Source organism: Dysidea avara, chromosome 13 (genome assembly GCF_963678975.1).
Source record: "Dysidea avara chromosome 13, odDysAvar1.4, whole genome shotgun sequence".
In the NCBI taxonomy this organism is placed as follows: domain Eukaryota; kingdom Metazoa; phylum Porifera; class Demospongiae; order Dictyoceratida; family Dysideidae; genus Dysidea; species Dysidea avara.
In genome coordinates this window covers 18,048,167-18,067,244 of record NC_089284.1, presented here as the reverse complement: position 1 = coordinate 18,067,244, position 19,078 = coordinate 18,048,167, and the positions used below count along the sequence as shown (strand labels likewise).

The 19,078-nt window shown below is 38.5% G+C and overlaps 3 protein-coding genes across 3 annotated transcripts; all 3 read left to right on the top strand.

Moving 5' to 3' along the window:
• Positions 1–2,114, top strand: LOC136242331 (uncharacterized). Its single transcript, XM_066033740.1, has 5 exons — positions 1–178; positions 454–614; positions 1,100–1,148; positions 1,202–1,450; positions 1,501–2,114. Exons 1-5 carry the CDS (start codon positions 97–99, stop codon positions 1,953–1,955), a joined length of 996 nt encoding a protein of 331 aa, XP_065889812.1. The 5' UTR covers positions 1–96; the 3' UTR covers positions 1,956–2,114.
• Positions 2,115–2,805: 691 nt separating this feature from the next.
• On the top strand, positions 2,806–13,252 carry LOC136242202 (uncharacterized). The gene is made up of 7 exons (XM_066033629.1): positions 2,806–2,963; positions 3,201–3,485; positions 7,857–8,062; positions 8,528–8,645; positions 8,700–9,221; positions 9,362–9,538; positions 12,740–13,252. Exons 1-7 carry the CDS (start codon positions 2,855–2,857, stop codon positions 13,162–13,164), a joined length of 1,842 nt encoding a protein of 613 aa, XP_065889701.1. The 5' UTR covers positions 2,806–2,854; the 3' UTR covers positions 13,165–13,252.
• Positions 13,253–15,325: 2,073 nt separating this feature from the next.
• On the top strand, positions 15,326–17,843 carry LOC136242203 (uncharacterized). The gene is made up of 9 exons (XM_066033630.1): positions 15,326–15,484; positions 15,535–15,583; positions 15,883–16,114; positions 16,295–16,425; positions 16,469–16,556; positions 16,599–16,660; positions 16,708–16,802; positions 16,849–16,992; positions 17,331–17,843. The coding sequence occupies exons 1-9, from the start codon at positions 15,383–15,385 to the stop codon at positions 17,562–17,564; spliced, it is 1,137 nt and encodes a 378-aa protein (XP_065889702.1). The 5' UTR covers positions 15,326–15,382; the 3' UTR covers positions 17,565–17,843.
• The last annotated feature ends 1,235 nt before the right edge of the window (positions 17,844–19,078 follow it).

Below are 19,078 nucleotides of genomic sequence, written 5' to 3'. Positions count from 1 at the left end.
ACGCGACTTCGACCTTTTCTATAAAAGAGGTCTTATTCTGGGTAAAGGCGATGCTTCTACGAATTAGGACTGGCTGTGCGGCGTGGATCGCTACTGATGGCAGGTCGAGCGTTGGTTTGTTGCTTCCTCTTCAGTATAACATCTGGTCAGCTCACCTGCTATCAAGTCAATTCGAACGGTACGCACTAAATTATTCAGTACTTGTATTAAATAGGGGTCGTGCAATCGGGGACCAATTTTAATTTATCATCAGTGATCCGTAGTTGTAATGAAGTAGAGAGTGTAGCCATGGTTGTACTCATGGCTGGTTATGGTCAAATTGCACTATTGGCAAAGGAGCAGTTTAGGCTAAGATAGCTATAGCCAGAAATCTACGTACCATCATTCACATCACTAGAGATAAAACCAGCTCATGTGGCATTAAGATTAGCCCCTTCTGTAATATTCTTGTAGGATCACCATCGTTGATCGATGAAGACGCACAACCCCAGCTCGTTGTTGTATGTCAAAGCCTAAAACATGGGATATCAACAGTTACAGGAAGATCTGTTCCAAACATCACTCGGCCCAAAGGTGCCCAGAAGGCTAACGCTGACAGTTTTCCTGTTAGGAGAGTAAGTTGTTTTTGTTATCAACTACATGATAAATGTTTTATAATATTTTATTGTCTGCACAATGACTGCCGTATAGCTACATGCAACAGTTTGCAGTAACGAAGTGAACTTTTGATTAGCTGAAGATGATAGTCTGAGAAACCCTCCACTAATTCCCGTCTAGAGTGTATAGCCGTGTCTTAGATTATAGCTAGAATAGCCATTACCAATATGTCAGTTGGTGTATCTGTGTTTCCACTCCAATGGCTTCCCTACGATGAACATCTATTTTGTTAACTGGAGAAATATACATTGCTAACTGCTCAGCTGTCCTATAGAAGTTCCAGCATAATTAGGTGATTGTTGTTTTTAGTAATTTGATATTCCACATTTTTGAGTGCAGCATGGTGTGGAGATAGTTGTCATTTTGAGGCTTTCACTATCATTATTGGTTTGGCTGTTAATTGGTTACTCAAGTACTTGACATTACGTGACTTCCTGTATAGCTGTTGGAGAAAGGTTGGAGAGGACAAACTGGACCAAACCATATCTACTGTACGTTGTTACTGTAACTATACCTGCATATGTTAGGTTATAACTATTGTTAGGTTATGAAGTACAGTCCTGTATAACTCATGAAGTTGATCATCATGGGATAGTGTATAGACAAGCAAATTATAACTCTTATGGCTGCTCCTGCAAGGCCAGTAACAAGCTATCCTGGTGGAAGTTGATCTTTACTGGACTAGGACTAGGAGTTCTTCTCTTCATCATTATCATTGTCACATTAGTCTTATTTCTCTGCTGTCACCTCCATTACCAACACTACATACAAACAACTTCTGTTGACTTATCAGGTATGTCAGCATCTGCAGTCTATCATAATAGCAATAATTATCTCTTGTAGGTAGTCGAGAGGATCTGATTGTGAGACTGTCAGTAGATGATGATGGAATTAGTGATGATGAGTTTGTCTATGTGGTGTACTCACCGCAGTGTGAGCAGTGGGTGGAGCATACCTTAATGTGTAAACTATACAAGTGGAGGCTACACTGTACCACCTATGATTTATCTGCTATTCCAGGCAGGCCAAAGATTGTAGAAAAGTTGAGGCTGTGTGACGCAGCTAGTAAGATCATTGTAGTATTGGCAAGAGATGCCTTCACTGAAGACAATTTCCTCAATGAAGTACTACAGATTATTAGCAGTGAACATGCTAAAGTCATTCCAATATTGTGTGGAGTGTCTGAAGATCAATTACAAGAAAACATTGTGTATAGAAGTATAGTGACATATGTCTCCATTCAGCATTCAGACAACCACTTTGATGATCGCCTGCAGCAAGCTTTGTCTAACCACTGATCAAACAGTTGATTGGTAATTCTTGGAAAACCATTTGTGTAGTGACCGCCCTCGCATATTAATTAGGTGTGTGTATGTGTGCTATTTTTATCCGTCACTTCTATAATTTGGTGTAAATGTGGTGTAAATGTTACTAGTTCATATCTGGCTACTGAAGAATGAATTTTTCAGTTAAGTGGCAGCCACTAACCACCCCCATGAACCAACGGCAAGAGTTTTTGTACACAAAACAGTTAAAATTTCTTTGAAGTTTAATTGTTATTGCCACAGTTTGTAAAGGAGCAAGAATGAGCAGCAAAGTGGCAAGCATGCAGTAGTTCGTGTGTGGTGCTAGTCATAAACATGTATTCCCTAAGTGTTAAGCGATTCCTTATTAGGATTAACCCTGTATTAGCTATCGACCTGATTAGTTTGGCATGTCTGCATTTATACCCGGCTTTTGATTGCATTACAGTTTGACAACTGATGGCTACTACAGTTGTAATCACATTTCTGCAGTTGCTATGGGTATAATGAAGTACGAGGCTCAAGTTCCAAGTTAACTTCAGTTCAGATAGCATGCAACAATACTGCTGGGATATTGCAGTAAGTGAACCTTACAGCACATGCTAAGACTGCTTTATAGGTCCTACCATGTTACACAAAGCTGAGCAACAGTCTTGACAGTTGATAAATTTGGTATGCACTAATTAGAACACCACAAAAGCAGCAAACAAAATTGTTTTAATTTTATGAAACTACTATCATTTGTGGAGTTGCATGAACGTGATGGTCAGATTAATTTGTGAACTGAAATTAACAACACTATAAACGCCACTACTACTTTAATTTGTTATTAGCGCAGAGCTTAGCGTAGTGTTAGGTTTAAGATGCGCGTACAAACTCAGAACTGAAGTGTGATGGCAAAACATATGTACAGTTCTGGGAACCTGAAGCTTTTCGCAGCGATCATTGGGGAATGTATCGTGATTTCGTGTTGTGATGTGTGCTATCTGCAGTCATTTTGTGGTGAGTAGAGGCATAGATGGTAGGGATTACTGGTCGTTTGTTGCAGCCCCACCCCCATATTGATGTAGTGGTGATTTATTTCTAAGTAGAAGTCACACGCATCATCGATCACTAAATGACAGTATTGAACCGCTGACCTATTAGAATTGGGGCGGGGAGCTAGCCTTATGTGTTGAGGGGGGCTGGGGGAGGCGAGTACAAATTAATTATGTTGTTATTTTAATTGACCGCCGCTAGATGATTCACGGTACCACGTCAGCAGTTCAGTCAGCAGTGACTCATCCAGGCAATGCGAGGGTGTAGCTAGAGACATTGTAGAGCTTCATTGTTCATTCTACAATGATACTCCACCTGCTGATAATGCCGCCACCTACCAATGGTGGAGGAACAATGTCCTGCTAAACATCAGTTCTGCCACTATAAAGTATCCCCAATTTGACCCTCATGATGGCGGCAAGTATCAGTGTGAGAGCTATGACACTAGTGGTAGTAGAGTACTGTGTGGACAAGTTGAGTTAACAAGTGAGACTATAATGTGTTGTGTGTGTGCTCTACTAATATATGATGCCTGTTAGCATAGATACAGTATACCAAAGGGATTGGAAACAGAAGTAACTCACGTGATGTCTCTGTAGTCTGTACAAATTCTCAATGTGACGTAACGAGCTAGAAAGAACATCCGTGTTTCGCTTGCACTATACTTAGTCGCCATAGATACTGTGTGTAGTTACAAGAGTGAGATTATTTCTAATGGCAACTATTAGCAATATGTGGGCTTTTAACTTGACGAATTGGTTAACCTAGCCTGTACACAATAACAGGAATGCATGTGTGACCACAAGAGGCTGTTGTTTGTAATAAACAAGCAACTAGTATATCAAGAGGTAAGCGAATTATGTTATTGCCACACCCTCTCATTTCTTGTGAACTTTTCAGAAATTTTTTTTATGTTGGGAAGCAGTTTAGTCTTGTTTAGATATCTATATCAAGTGTGTGGTGTGTGGTGTAATAGGCAACTTGGATTTATTCTATCACGAGTCAATTGTCATAATGTATAACTTTACTACTTATCATTTTTCACTTGTGAACATTTAGTAGACTCATGACCAATGCTAGATATTAATTTACCATATCATTAACTGGGCGGGTGCAAAGAGTGTGTTGGATTACTCTGAAACCAAAGCTGTATGGTATGGGGATGAAAGACAGTCTTATCTACAAAATTTTGAAGAAATCATCCAAGCCACTCAATTAGACATCCATCAAAGAACAGTAAATGATAGTGAACTGGTGGCTGACAAGCAAGAGCTCATCAATATGTGCTACCAATTATACGTTTAAACACTTAGTGTACTTTCAAAAGAACTGACGTAAAAATGAAGAAACCATACACTTTGAAAATTTCAAATGCATAGTGCAACGTGTGCATTGATATAAGTTCTGTTTCTACGACTACAATGCTACAGGTAGCTGAAAATCAGTCACTAAACAGACTTTGATAAATTTGGATAAATCGATAAATTTGGATAAATCACCAGCGTCCATTGCAATGTGTCACTACCACAAATTCGCCAAAACACGGCTCTTGCAAACTCTTCAAACTTTTGATACTGTCCTGGAAGACTTCATCCTGAAGTGAAATTAGCCATAAACAGATAAACTATGGACACACCTGCTCACCATCTCATCCTTAGCAACCGCATGATGACGTAAACCAAAACACAAATGTTTTAGTACGTGACTTCAGTTTCCAATCCCTTTGGAAAGTATACTGTATCTATGCTTTTAGTAACATGTTTCTGACTCCCTTACTTGCAACTTTATCCATGTTAACATGAATTTCCCACCTTGTAGCTATGTAATAGACATGTGTAATTGTGTACATTGGGAGTGGTAGTTAACACTATGGAATAATGGAATTTTCCTTCTGCCTGCATGGCAAAGTCTAAGATTGTTATACTCTTCAGCAATATTATGACAGCAATGCACACAAATCAGATGATATTGACAAGTCATTTAATCAGTTTTAAAATGAAATGTTACAATATAATTGGGATAATTCAATGAAAATAATAACCTTTTAAAAATTCAGCACAACATATTTTTTGGCACTTTGTAAAATGGCAAAATTTCAATTTAAAACACAATGTAGTCATCAGAATGTAAATGATGTCAAAGAACAGTTGGATTCAGTGTCATGGATATTCAAGCCACCTGCTATATCTATTGCTAGCCACACTCCTCATGATTAGATGATCACTGTGCTGAAGTACAATAGAATTAACTGTCCCAACTAAAATTCTCTCATGGGTGGCACCAGCAATTAGTGAATTGTCATTTATCAACTAATAGCGAAAAAAAATAAATACAGCAAATATTTCCTGATTCATAGCATGCATACACTGAGCCAACACTTGACCAACATGTACCTGCAAGTGTGTACTGCACAAAACACATTTGTAGTAAACTAGCCTAACTGTAATTCTAGTGCAAGGCTAGCTAATTGTTTCTGCATTCATATATATTATGATGTTTGGGTCACAGACCGTACACATAGCCTGCTACTTTAGCATGTATATGTGTGAAGTAGCAACGTATTTCATCCTTTCCTTTCTGTCAACTGAATATAAAACATCATGAGAATAGCTAAATAGGCAGCTATAGATATTGTTAATTGGTTGATTACTTGTAGTGGTATCACTTGCATTGAATTTCTTTGCTGTCCACTCCCATGGTGATGACGAGTGTCTGGTCCTCACAGGACGTCTTCTAGAGCCTGGTTCATGTGATCTACTTCAGGAGGGTTCCATTTTCTAGACTGACAGCACAGTAGTATCACTATAAGGTTTGGTTGAAGTCTGTGGCATAGTCTATTCACATGGACAACTTTGGATGTAGTGCCATTAGCATAAGAAGTGGTCCTTTCATTGCTGTTTTTATCACCTCAGCACTCTTGCTGTGGAAACTGATAGCAGCACATGATCTCCAACTGTAAAGAATCGTGTTAATGAGTGCTTGTTAGTCTTTGTCTGCTGGCCAATCCTACTTATAAATCATGTATTTCAGCAAGTTTTGTCTGAAGATGGATGAATACAAATCAGTATCAAAAAATGGTTTGGGAGTTCTTCCATACATCAGTTGAAAAGGAGATCATCCTAAAGAGCATGTAGGCTGCTGTATAGCACTAGTGGAAGTCATGTCTCCCATTCTCGCTTCACTTGAACATACAAGTATAACATTTGTAACAATGGCTGGTAAAATTGTTCAACCATCCCATCCACTGGTGGGTGCATGGTATGTGACTTGTAGGCCTTCAGAGAGTTTCTCTAGGAAACTTTCAAAATCACAGAGCAAAGCGCTTCTGCATGCCTGGGGAGCAGAATACCTTAGTGACAGCTGAAACAATTCAAGCAGCAGTTTGATCTGGCATTGGAACCACTTTCACACACTTTGTGCAATAGTCTTTTTAAAAAAGGAGTAGTGGTCATTGTTTGATATCTCAAGAACATCGACTGCAACCATTTGTCATGGCTTTTTGTTGGGATATTAGTTGTGGGTGCTAGAACAGGAGCAGATGACTTGGTCTTGATACATTCTCTACAATACTGTTCAACATTGTGCCATGACAATGATACCCAATAAGTGTAATTATGGATAATCTTTTCAAACCTAAATGCCCTCCACTAGGATCGTCATTACAATGACACAAACATCTGTTTAAAGAATAATATAACCATGTTAGCTGAAGAGTTTGAATGGTACCATCTGTACGTAACACTATTGACCACATGTAACTGTGACCGTAACTGCTTGTATCTATGAAATGGTGCATGTCACTATTGTCTACCAGGTGGTAGAGCTGAGTCATCAGCCCATTGTATATCATCACTTAATTCTTACCAGACAGCCAGCACTACACCTCCTAGGAGAGTAGAGTTTCATGGGTTTAACTTATCATGCAGGAGTTTTCAGCACAACAGATTTCAAATGTGACCAAGTCTGAGAAAACCGGTCTTATCGCCCATGACAGCAGATTCGATTTTTCACCCAGGACACAAAGCTACATGAATAAACTATCTAATTTCACAATCAAAATCAGCTGGACTTGAGTGGTCTGGTTTTGCTGGCTACTTTTCCCAAGCCCAGTGACAATCTGTACGTGCAGTGTGGGCCTTAATGGAGCTCTGGTCAGCCTGGGGATGGCTGTATGTGGCTGTACAGTTCTGTGGTGTTGAATAAGTACCTCTGCTGTTAATTTCCTTTCATTTTAGCCAATTTTGAGACTTCAATGGCCCAAAACTAGGCCTAATTCATCCCTACGCCTTCCTTTTCAATTTTTGAACACAATCTTGCCCGCCTCCCACCCATTTTGCAGCTCACCTGATACAGTCAACCTCAGTTTAAAAACTATCTAAAATAGCGGGAAACTTAGTTCTTGGCTACTTGCACAGTGGATGCTCTGGAAGGTAAGGAATTGGTGTAAAACATGTGAAAATTTGGTACACATAGCTTCAACCATTGGCAAGCTACAACACACTAAATACTTAAAACCGGTGTTTCTCGATGCTTTTAAATAGGCGATAAGCCCGGTTTTCCCAGACTGGGTCACAAATCACTTACAATCTGTAGTAACATCTTCAGTGGAGAATGGCTACAGAACACTAATGTGTCTGTCATTACGTTGTCAATCAAAGATCATGTACAGGTACAATTATGTGAGGGAGCACAATATATTACAAGCACATGTCTGTAATCTCTAATTATAAGCATGTAACTATTGCAACTATTTGTAATGTGTGTGCATTGAGTAGTATAGATGGTATATCAGTAGCTGATTGTATGACATGTGTTGGTGTCTGTAGTATAACAATCAATTGTCCTTATTCCACACAGCATTACCATTTCCCCTTGACAATTTACCACCCAGACATGATGGTAATTGTCAGTATCACGATTATGTCAGGGGCCAGTATGTGTGTGTGGAGAATGGAAGTTGTCAACTAGTAATACCAGCTTTAGTGGGTGGTTACCCCACACCAAACATCACCTGGTATATTGATGATCATCAAGCTACCATTACTGTTATGAACAATAAAAGTGTAAGTTGTACCATCATAAGAGGTGTTGCTAATCCTTTACAAAGCACCAATAGGATATAATCTCAAGATATAGGATACACTGTACTTCACCTCATGCTAGTTTAGTTATCTCTTGATAATACATTAAAATTTTCTATTAGGCCACATTCTCATCGCCACCTGCTATGTACGTACTACCGTTTTTCTTACCACATCAATGACATTTAGTATACGTATACCATTGGTGTATGCTGAATGCAGTTATTCAGCAGTTGGTAACTATAGCAATTACATTCTGAGTCATGTGCTAGTAACAGGAGCTTATAAGCTGATTGTGCCTTGTGGCACTTATGAGCTCCTGCTATAGTAATCAGCTAATAAACAAACAAAATAAATAATCTGCCTGCATTTATTATAGACTCTTATATATGTTATACACAATATGTTGTACACATGTTAATATCACATGTTGTACACAACATGCAGGCAGCCATTTTGGACATCCAATTGTGGTCACATCTACAGAAACCTACTGGAGTGTTACTTGAAGCTCAAAATAAGCTGGGAAATATTAAGATCTGCACAAACCTCTCACCCAAGTCATGTAAGTGACGTTCTTGAATTGTTACTGAATGATACATCATTCCAATATATATAGCAAATAGAGGAGTTGGTCCTGTACCATTCAGTAATTCAATTACTCCACACAAACTACATAAAGGAGATACTGATGCTGTTGTTAAGACTTGTTCACCAGATACCTACATTGGTGATTTCTACATATGTTACTCTAATAACATGAGTGATCTAGCTGGATTAGATGTTAATGATGAACACTGTTGCTACTGCTCTGATGTTGGAGCTCAAAACTGTAAAGTGAAGATGCCTAACTGGAGACTAAAATATACAGACTCTACTTGTCGATTATATTTAAGAAGAGTTACTATGAGTGATGTTGGGTTTTACCAATGCAGAGTGTTTAACATAGACTATTACCCATGTAAATATCGATATGGTAATCTTATTAGTGTTTCAGTTGATGATTGGATATCTGAACATGTTACAATATTCCTACTGATAGTTGTTGTTGCTGTACTATTCAGTGTGGTCATCATAAGTGGAACATCTTACTTGATTTGTCAGAAGTACCGCAAACAAAGCTATCGGGAACTCGATCAAAGTATGTCAGTTTTGTTTAGTGTTGCAAATTCTTAGTACACCGGCTACTGTGGATAGGTGGTCTGTATTGTATTGTTCACTTGTACTTTACTTTGTGCATGGTAATAGTTAATATCATCAACAAATTTTGCAAATCTGTAGCACACAAATCAGAGGAGCAATATCCAGTTACAGAAAACAGCAATCATTTTCCTAAATATGGTGCTACTGACTGCCGTCTCCCTGTGGGAACTAGTGTCAATTCTGCTTCTGTCAACAGCCAACAACAAAGTCCTATTTTCAGCAGTTACAACTGGTCTACCAACACCAATAGATCTGGTTAGCATTATATCCTATAGATGGTGCATGATATTTATGTGCATTATGCTTTAAACTAGTAAAATTTCAGATATTCCAGTGACAATCCATATAATTTTTATGATGTGCTTCTACAGAAGGATAAGAATAAGGGTGTAGTATATAATATACTGCTGTAGTATATAATATACTGCTGTAGTATATAATATACTGCTGTAGTATATAATATACTGCTGTAGTATATAATATACTGCTGTAACTGTAAGTAGGGAATTTTTATGGTAAATGTTATTTGTAACTGGTCTAAGACCACAAACATAATTTAATATTTTTACCACAAAATTTTGTTACTCTTACAATAACTGCTGTGGGTGTTCTTAGAGCTAATTGGATTTACTCCCACAACAATTCTCATGTATCTATAGTAAAGCGTAGTATCACAAGACCACAATGAGAATTTGCTGGCCCTCAATAGCTAGCATACTGTAGGCTTCCAGTGCTCAATGCTCCAAGTTTTGCCTTTTATTACTTGGATCAGCTCAGGTAATCCTTTTGCGCTGTTCTTCACAATGTCCCACCTTCATCAGAACACCCATTGCTGGAGCATGCACTTGAAAGCCAATGGGCTGAATCACCATAGTGAGTAGTACCTATAATTATACAAAACATGAATAGAGAGAGACTCAATAGCATAACTATGATGATAAAACTCAAGAAAATTGTTGCGTTAAAATTTTTTTAAGTAGAGCATTATTATGGGCAGTCTGTATCAACAAAATTTTTTGTAATATTTATATCATGAAACATTTCCTACCTATGGTATAGTATGTGTCAACCCAAAAACCAGCATTTGAATTGTTGCTTGATAAACTGCACTTGCCTTGCTTGTTCATTGTTTGCAGTAATGGCTTTGCGCCTCATGCACAGGCAGCAGGCTATCAAAAGAAATATACATTAAAGAGTCTGGCACATGAGACTAAGCATCAGCAATGCCTTACTCCTAAGCTCTGTATGTGCGTGGGTGTGTGCTACAAAAAGTCCCCAATAACACATTTCAACCCTGACCTACATAATAACTACAATCCCTTGGTTGCCATAATTACTCTGATTCACATATTGTTTACATGTGACTGAATAAGTAGAAAACTCACATAACATTAACAGTTGTGCATAAAATATTGTCATTTTGAAGTATTCAATATTGTAGCTTGTAAGGCTATATAAGTGTACTAAGCTTTGCCTTGCAGTCACTGATGAAAATCAATAGTCTTATATTAAGAATTCCATAAGCAAGAAGTTGTATTCGAAATTTCCATCATTTTAGATAGCTTCTGTACAATAGTGACTACTTAACAGCAAGGTTTGCATTTCCAATCTTGCACCAAAAGCCAGCCTCAACAATCAGTAAATTGCATAGTCAATTTAATTGGCACAGCTCTAGGGGTAAATCGTGATTCTGAGGTTGGTGGGTACTTTAGAAATTGGTTGCTGCCCCATGATCATTCATGGAATAACAAACAATATTGTATCACAATTACTATACTGCTCTGCTCATGCATGTTATGCCACTACAACATTGCTATAGCCAGACTATACTCATATACTTTCATGATAATTATGTGGATACATTGATTAGACTTTTTCAGTCCACCAAAGCTGCATTTTAGGTTGCTTAAACCATCACTGTCAAGGCATTGTGGAGGAAATGAGTGTGTGTAGTGTGTATGTGTGTGTGTGCGTGTGCGCAGCATAGCCAAGTGGTTAGAGCATCAGCCTGGCAATTGAAAGGTTCCAGGTTCGATGCCCGGTTATGCTATATTGGTGTTGGTGTTTCTTTCAGCAAGAAACTTTACTCACATTGCTCCAGTCTACCCAGCTGTGTAATGGGGACCTGGGGAAGCAGTCCACCCAGCTGTAACATCAATGAGAACCTGGGAAGCAAATGCCAACTGTTCATAGTTGTGTAATTGGTAGGTGGGACCTCAGGTGCCTACACCCTCACCTGTAAGATATGGTACAGCATCTTGCAAGTTACCCAGGAGGATTTGACTCATAGCACCTTAGTAGTGCACAGGTGTCCCAGTGCTGGATCATTGGGTAGGTGTTACCACACCACCACCAGCCGAAGGCTTTACTTTGTGTGTGTGTGCGTGCGTGCGTTCGTGCGTGTGTGTGAGGGCCTGGTAATTGAAAAGTTCTGGGTTCATCTTACCAGCTGCTGTTGCTGTTTCTTTGAGCAAGAAACTTGACTTACATAGCTCTAATCTACCCAGCTTTTAAATGGAGATCTGGTGACTTGGTGTCAGCTGGTGAAGCTATACCCATCCAGTTATAACATCAATGGAAACCTGGTGTAACCAGGGAAGGAAATGCCCACTTCCCAAATCTCATATAATTGATGAAGGTCCAGGTGGGACTTCACTTCACTTGTGAGACATGGTACAACCTCCCAGCCCTGCCCCAGTAGAATTTGCCTGCACTGACTCAAAATACCTGAGTAGCACACAAGTGTCCCAGTGGAAAGACCTCACTTTGAAGGCTTTGTTTGCATTGCAAAGAGTGCTATGCACAAAGTATGGCATGCAAAAGAGTGGATCAGAGACAGATATAACATGCATGCACTTGAACCAAGTGCCATATGTATTTCATCTTTGGACCACTCTGTGAATTCTATATTCTTGTATAGACAAGCAATGTGATGCTTTAACTGGAATAGAAAGCCATCTATAAATTTGAACATGTACCGGCAAAACTATTTGAATTTCACTGAGTATAGTCTTGAAATCAATAAGTGGTTTAGTGTTTTGTTATCACTGTGACACTCAATGTTGTGTATTGTCTAGGTTGACTCACGTGCGGCCTGATAAAGAACTGCAGTCACGCATAACTATTCTTTATGGTCTGTATTTTTACTTTGATCTTCCCATGTACAGTCATATATTATATATGAAAATTGCTACCTGTATAATGGTGCAGACCATGGCTCCATAATAAATTTAATAACTGCTGTGTGAATCGTAATATCATGCATGCAGTAATCTTCCAAATAAAATCTACAGTTCATCATTACTTCTCTGTAAAGTATCATTTATACTAGTAGTATACTAGTAGTATTGCACAGCCTTAATTATACTGATACATTAGTGTATCTAGCTAAGTAAATAACGAAATATGATGTAACATTTATACATATCTGGTTGTACTGTATTCTCTGTTATATAGTGAAGGTTCACATGCTAAGTGATGGTACAAAACAGTCTGAAGATTGGATCAATGATACTCTTATGCCAATGCTTGATAATCTCAATGTCACAGTGGAATACAATATAGCTGGACGTCCTTGGATCATGGAGATTTCACGATTGATCAAGACAGGTTGCAAAATAATAGTAGTCATTACTAAAGGTAGTCAACAACTTGATTGGTCATCAAATCAGTTTTCTAACAAATTCGTACAAGCTCTGTCTCAACAAAACATCTTTGACCCAGTTGTGATTCCAGTTTTGCTGAATTGCAAACTGACAGACTTACAGGATAGCATACAACAATTATTATCCAATTATATATGGCTAAGGGACAATGAGGTGAATGTAGATCGGCTACAGCAATCATTATTTTATTCAGTTACTGACATACATCCAGTGTAGTAAAGTTTTGCACAAATATTTTTAATACAAATATTGTAAATACTATTAATTTCTTGCAGTTTAACAGGTGGTGCTTGCATGGCATGGGCTGTGTATACTAACGAATACAGCAGGTATAGGATATTGTACAGACTATATATGCATTTTTAAAACATTGACTGTGCCGGCATCAGTTGTATTGTGTAGCTGCATTGTGCTCTGCATCAATATTAGGTGCAGTACTTTTTAGCCATCAGATGCAGACATTGTTTAATGACTCTGGCACGTTTATCCTCATAGAATCTGGATTATTATTATTGAAATAAAACATAGAAATGTGTGAATATATGCAGAAACTGAAGCGTTCAAGTTATCCAGCAAGTATTGATTAATACATAATTGGCAAAATATTTAATTGGTGCATCACTACCCTAAATTATAAACTATACAATTTGCTGCATGACTACACAACTGAGTAAACTCAACGATATTATACTATGAATGATTATGTAACCACTGAACCTCTACACATTCATAGATATAGTGTGGTCAGCTAGTGTTTGTACCACCAATGCCATAGCCTGGACCAGGAGCTTAATAAAGTAATTATATGTGACCGAATTTTGGAAAATCACCCATAGGGGCACATTTGACACCTAAAATATTTAATGCTAAATCACAAACTTTATAGTGCTAATCTACTTGTTGATGGGTTTAAGCCATTCTCAATACCTTAAATTAAAATTCTTGAAATATTTTCAAAACTGTGTCCTGCTCATATTAGCAACCCACTAAACACAAAAATTCTAATTATTTCATGCACGTCCATATGGGTGATTTTCCAAAATTCGGTCACCTATACAGTCTTTCAAGTCTCACTAGAATAATCTGTTGGGCTCACCGGATCCTAGTAATTATATATGCTATGGTTAGGAGTGCATAGCAGGGAATCAAAATCTTGCCTTGAAATTTATAGTCTACTAAGCTAGGGATTTGAAAGCAGCAGCAAGAATTAAGCGGCAGCAAGAAGCAGCAGAAAGAAGAGGCATCAAGAAACAACTGGCAGGCCAACAACAAACATGCCCGCACGGCAGCACTGAAAAAAGCAACAGCAAGCAAGTTAGTTAGTTCAAATTATATATACCTTCTAACCATTAAACATGTTGAAGTGATGGAATGGTGAAAACAACCAAATTTAGGACGAGGGACATAGCTATGCATAGCAATGCAAGCAGGGGGTCTGAAGCTATAGCTACAGTATCATCCATCACGCACAGATTAAAACATGTTCCAAACTAAATAAGAAGCCAAAACTTTAAGTTGTGGCAAGTTTTTCCTAGCAAATTTTCTGTGATGTACCAAATTTTACCCTTGTGTAAGAAGCATGGTTCCTACACGTGTAGGGCAGCATTAAGAAATTTTGTAGGAACTGAATATTCCCACATTGTTGAATTTTGTAAGAAAGAGTCCTACACACATGACATATTGTGTAGGAATAATTCCTACAAGTGTAGGAATTATTCCTACATTTGTAAGAACAATTCCTACACTTGTAGGAATTATTCCTACACTGCAAGAAGATGTCTTGCACTTTGTGCCATGTGTAGGAATCTTTCTTACAAAATTCAACAGAGTGGGAATATTCAGTTCCTACAAAATTCTGCAAATAAAGTAATTTATATTCCTTCCAGCACTTTACCCCAAAATTATGATTTCTTATTTGGAATATGTTCAGAGATGCCAACCTCTGAACAATTTTAGGAGTGAGACCTCAAATACTACCAGCAATGTGGACCAGACTCCAGTGCAGCTCCAGGATTTTTTGGTAGTGAAGACCAAAAAAAAAAAAAGGTCGCTGCATGCTCAAAGTACAAAAATAAGCACAGGGCTAATGATGGAGCAGATAAGGCGTGACAAATAAGCTGATAGAGTGAGAAACAGAGGGTTACGCGTGAGAGCACTAGCCAAAGAGTGAGACTCACGCCTAATGAGTGAGAGTTGGCATGTCTGTAATAATATGTTAGAACTGAACGCTTGACTGCTGAACATTTTATTGATCATACATGCTCCACGACGGTTCTGCACCTTTGAGCTGGCGCTCGGGGCTTCGTAAGGTAGATTATTCGACAGAAATTCCTATTTGGCATCACATGGCATCACAAATCAGCGGTCTTTAACGAGGATATCCGGTTTTTACCAGCCCCACCCTTCATCTTTAACAAGTAACGTGTCAAATCAAATGAGTTCCCTAGGATTCGTTGTGATTTTTCTTGCACTAGCCGCCAAAGGTGGACTAGCAACTATTCTGTCTTTAACACTTCTCAGAGATGCTACAGAACAGGTGAAATGAAAGGAGACATAGTCACTGATCACTTTTACCCACATCAATAGGGTGCAGTGTGCCTGGATGGCTCAGCTCCCGGGTATTACTACAAGAAAGGTGAGTGTGTACCTGCCATTGGTATCGGCCAAGATTCTGAGTCAGTCACTCCCTGCAAAGTGTATAGCTACACTGAAACTTTAGCCATCTGCCGCATGCCATAGTGAGATAGTACAATGATCAACTCTTGTGGCACTGGGGAAAAGTACTGTTTAAACATAGATCGAATGCAGAAGGAATTCTGAATCTAGGCATTTGTGCGGATCAAGATAGCTACCACCTGGCCTGGGATTCCTGTATTGTCAATAGAGTATAGGCCTCTTATAGTGGGTAGTAATTAATGATGATGTGTGCTGCAGGATCTAGTGAGCCTAGTAAATGGATCATACACATGGAGGGAGGTGGATATTGTGCTAATGAACTAGACTGTGTCAATAGAAGTCACACTGACCTTGGCTCCTCCAAGAACTGGAGGAAAACCAGCTTCCAAGAAGGGTTTCTCTCTGACAACTGCTTGGTGAATCCTCACTTCTGTGGATGGACGAAGGTGTTCATCCCCTACTGTGATGGAGCATTCTTTGCTGGAAATGTGTGAGTACCGGCTAAAACTGAGTCATTAATGGATTGGTGTGCTTGTATCATCTATGCTTGTATTATATGGATTGGAGTTGGACCAAAACTGTTTATAAACTATTCTGCCACAATTAATTAGTGTAGTAAATATTGTGCACATTGTAAACGAATCTGCAGTACACTTTGCCATCAAACTAGGGTCAACCCTGTAAGAGTAGGGTCAGACACAATATACTTCAGAGGGATCAGGATACTTGATGTGGTCATTGGGGCCCTCCTTGAACTGGGAGTCAAGTCTGCAGATCATGTGATCCTCACCGGCTGCTCAGGTACATCATATCACATAACACATGACATTATTACCTCATGTAGCTGGAGGACATGCTACCTACCTACATGCCGATCATGTTCGTAACATGATACCCAGAAATGTTCCTCTACATGCGTTTGCTGATGCTGGGTAAACATGTTAGTGTAGAAGTTCACTTCATATTTGTTGTAGGTTCTTTCTGGATGCTCCTAACATTAACGGACAGTATGTACAAAGAGAAATAATCCAATACAGTATGTTCTTGTCCTACAAGTTTAGTTGTGGACATCAGTTATTACAGTTTATAAGATGCAAAATGTTTCCAATGGTGGTGTCAATAAAGCCTGCCTGGCTGCTATGTCTACTGATGAACAATGGAAATGTCTCTTTGTACCAGTGAGTACACTGGTACCATTAGTTATACAATGAATGTGTCCTCTAGTACACCTACTCATACATCAATACTCCAATATTCACCTACAATTCACCGTATGACACATGGCAACTGGAAAACACATTACAGTTGAATTGTCTACCACCACTTTGTTCTGATGCACAATTGAAACTTCTTAAAGACTATGGACAGGTACATACTGAGCTCTGCAAACTTAGATCTTGAAACTGCTGGTTGGGCTATCATGGAGTTGAGAGTATTTACATATTTTTCAGATGCCAAAATGGTTTTCTAACATAATGAATTTAATGTAGCCAAGCCCCATGCAGACACTTTCTGCAGACAAGCACATGTAGAAGTTTGTTTACTACTAGGGTACTCCCAACCTTACTTTGTATCCTTTAGTAAGCATTAAGGTATTTAGTGATACCAAAGTATTTCTTAATACTGTATCGTTCTTCAATACCATCCATCTTTAAATGATACAACAACAATGTTGTCATTACCCATTGCTATGCATTGTGCTATAGGAATTTCTCAAAGCAGTTAGTCCGGCCATCCAGTCATCTACTAATGGAGTGTTCCTTGATTCTTGTTTGGTTCATTGTCAGTCACTCTCCACAATAACTTGGATAGAGTTTAGAGTTTCCAATCAAACTATTGGAGAAACCTTGTATGCCTGGATAACTGGCAACACCGAAAAGTACAATACTAAAGTGATTGACTGTACATTTCCATGTAATCCAACATGTCCGGTACTTTAACTTGTTGAATATGTTGTATAGTGAATGTGATATTTCAGATTGGTTTGTCAGTATGGACATGAAGTGGCTGCTATAATGTGAACATGTGGATAGTGTATAATGGCGGCCACTGTATTAGCGGCCACAGCTCCTACATGAAAATTTGATGTAGGCCAAATATAGTGGTCAGGCAGATCTTGCTTTAGTTTTGGTCAATTTATGGTAACCAAATCTAGATGGCCTGACCAAAATGCTCAACCTCATGTGTAAAAGTCACAGCCATATGGTAGCAAGGATGACAAGGTCCCAAGATTGTAGTTGTCAGTAAGTGGTCACCTGTCTAAAACATATACCACCTGTACATAAAGACCAGAAATTTTCTGTCCCAAAGGTGACTGTAGTTAACTCAGTACTGTTAGCTGTTTTTGTAGAAACAATGCTATCATTTTATATTTCAACAGTATACAAGCTACTATGAATACCATAAAACAAGAGATTTCCAGTTTGTAACATTGACAAGAATTACCTGTGAATCACTGACTCTCATAATATATTATTATAGATGTAACAAGTAGTTAGTGAATTATTCAACCAACAATTTGGCTATGCAACCTGCAAGTGGCACATCAGCCAGTACAAGCTCTTTCTGTACTGACAAAATGGAACATTGTGGTTGGCAAGAGCCTCTTGTTTACCCTTCTATAATGTCATAGCTGCTGGATAACTGCTTCCTATATAGGGTTTTCCACAACAGTCACTGAATATAGTATGTTCACGTTGAGCTGAATCCTGAAAAACAGCTAAAAATTAAAAGTGGATTTTTTCTCAACAGAGTTAACATTTCAGCCAACCAGATGATTATTGGTAACAGCAAAGGTGTCAACAACAGACACGTACGGTTTGACTCTATTACAAGTTCGGTAAAGGGCTGCAATGGACACTGTACTTATATGGCTTCCCATAGGAAATGTATTGTGAAAACTTTGATTGGCCGTAAATATTATGTCAAGCATTTGAACAAAAAGGTTTCAAAATATTTTTAACGGATCAAGCAGTACTACAAATAAGCCAAATTTCAAAATCATGTGTAATTGCATCCATGAGTTATTAAATGTTTTTGAGGATTCAGCTCAACGTGAACGTACTATAGTTGGATCCATTCAATGTTTGACTTCACGTTATCACTTATCCTGGTCAAGTCAAACTAACTACAAATTTGAAGCACCACATTATCTTTAGGTACTAAATCTTTGCAGTTGGTTTCTCATGTCAGTTTAATGTGCAATAATGTGCAATATATATTCCTATGCTTTACACCCTTATGATGCTAGTTGTGAAACCTTCCATTGGACAGCCTAGATCCATCACTGTGGGTGATATATCCTGGCAGGTATCACATGATCAGTATAGTACTTGGTACTAGCCTACTCATCTACTATATACTAAGTATACATGCCCAGCAAAAAAAAAAAAAAATTAAAAACTGGTCAAGTATCTCAGTGATAAATATTCAGGCTGAGTCATGTGATCTACCA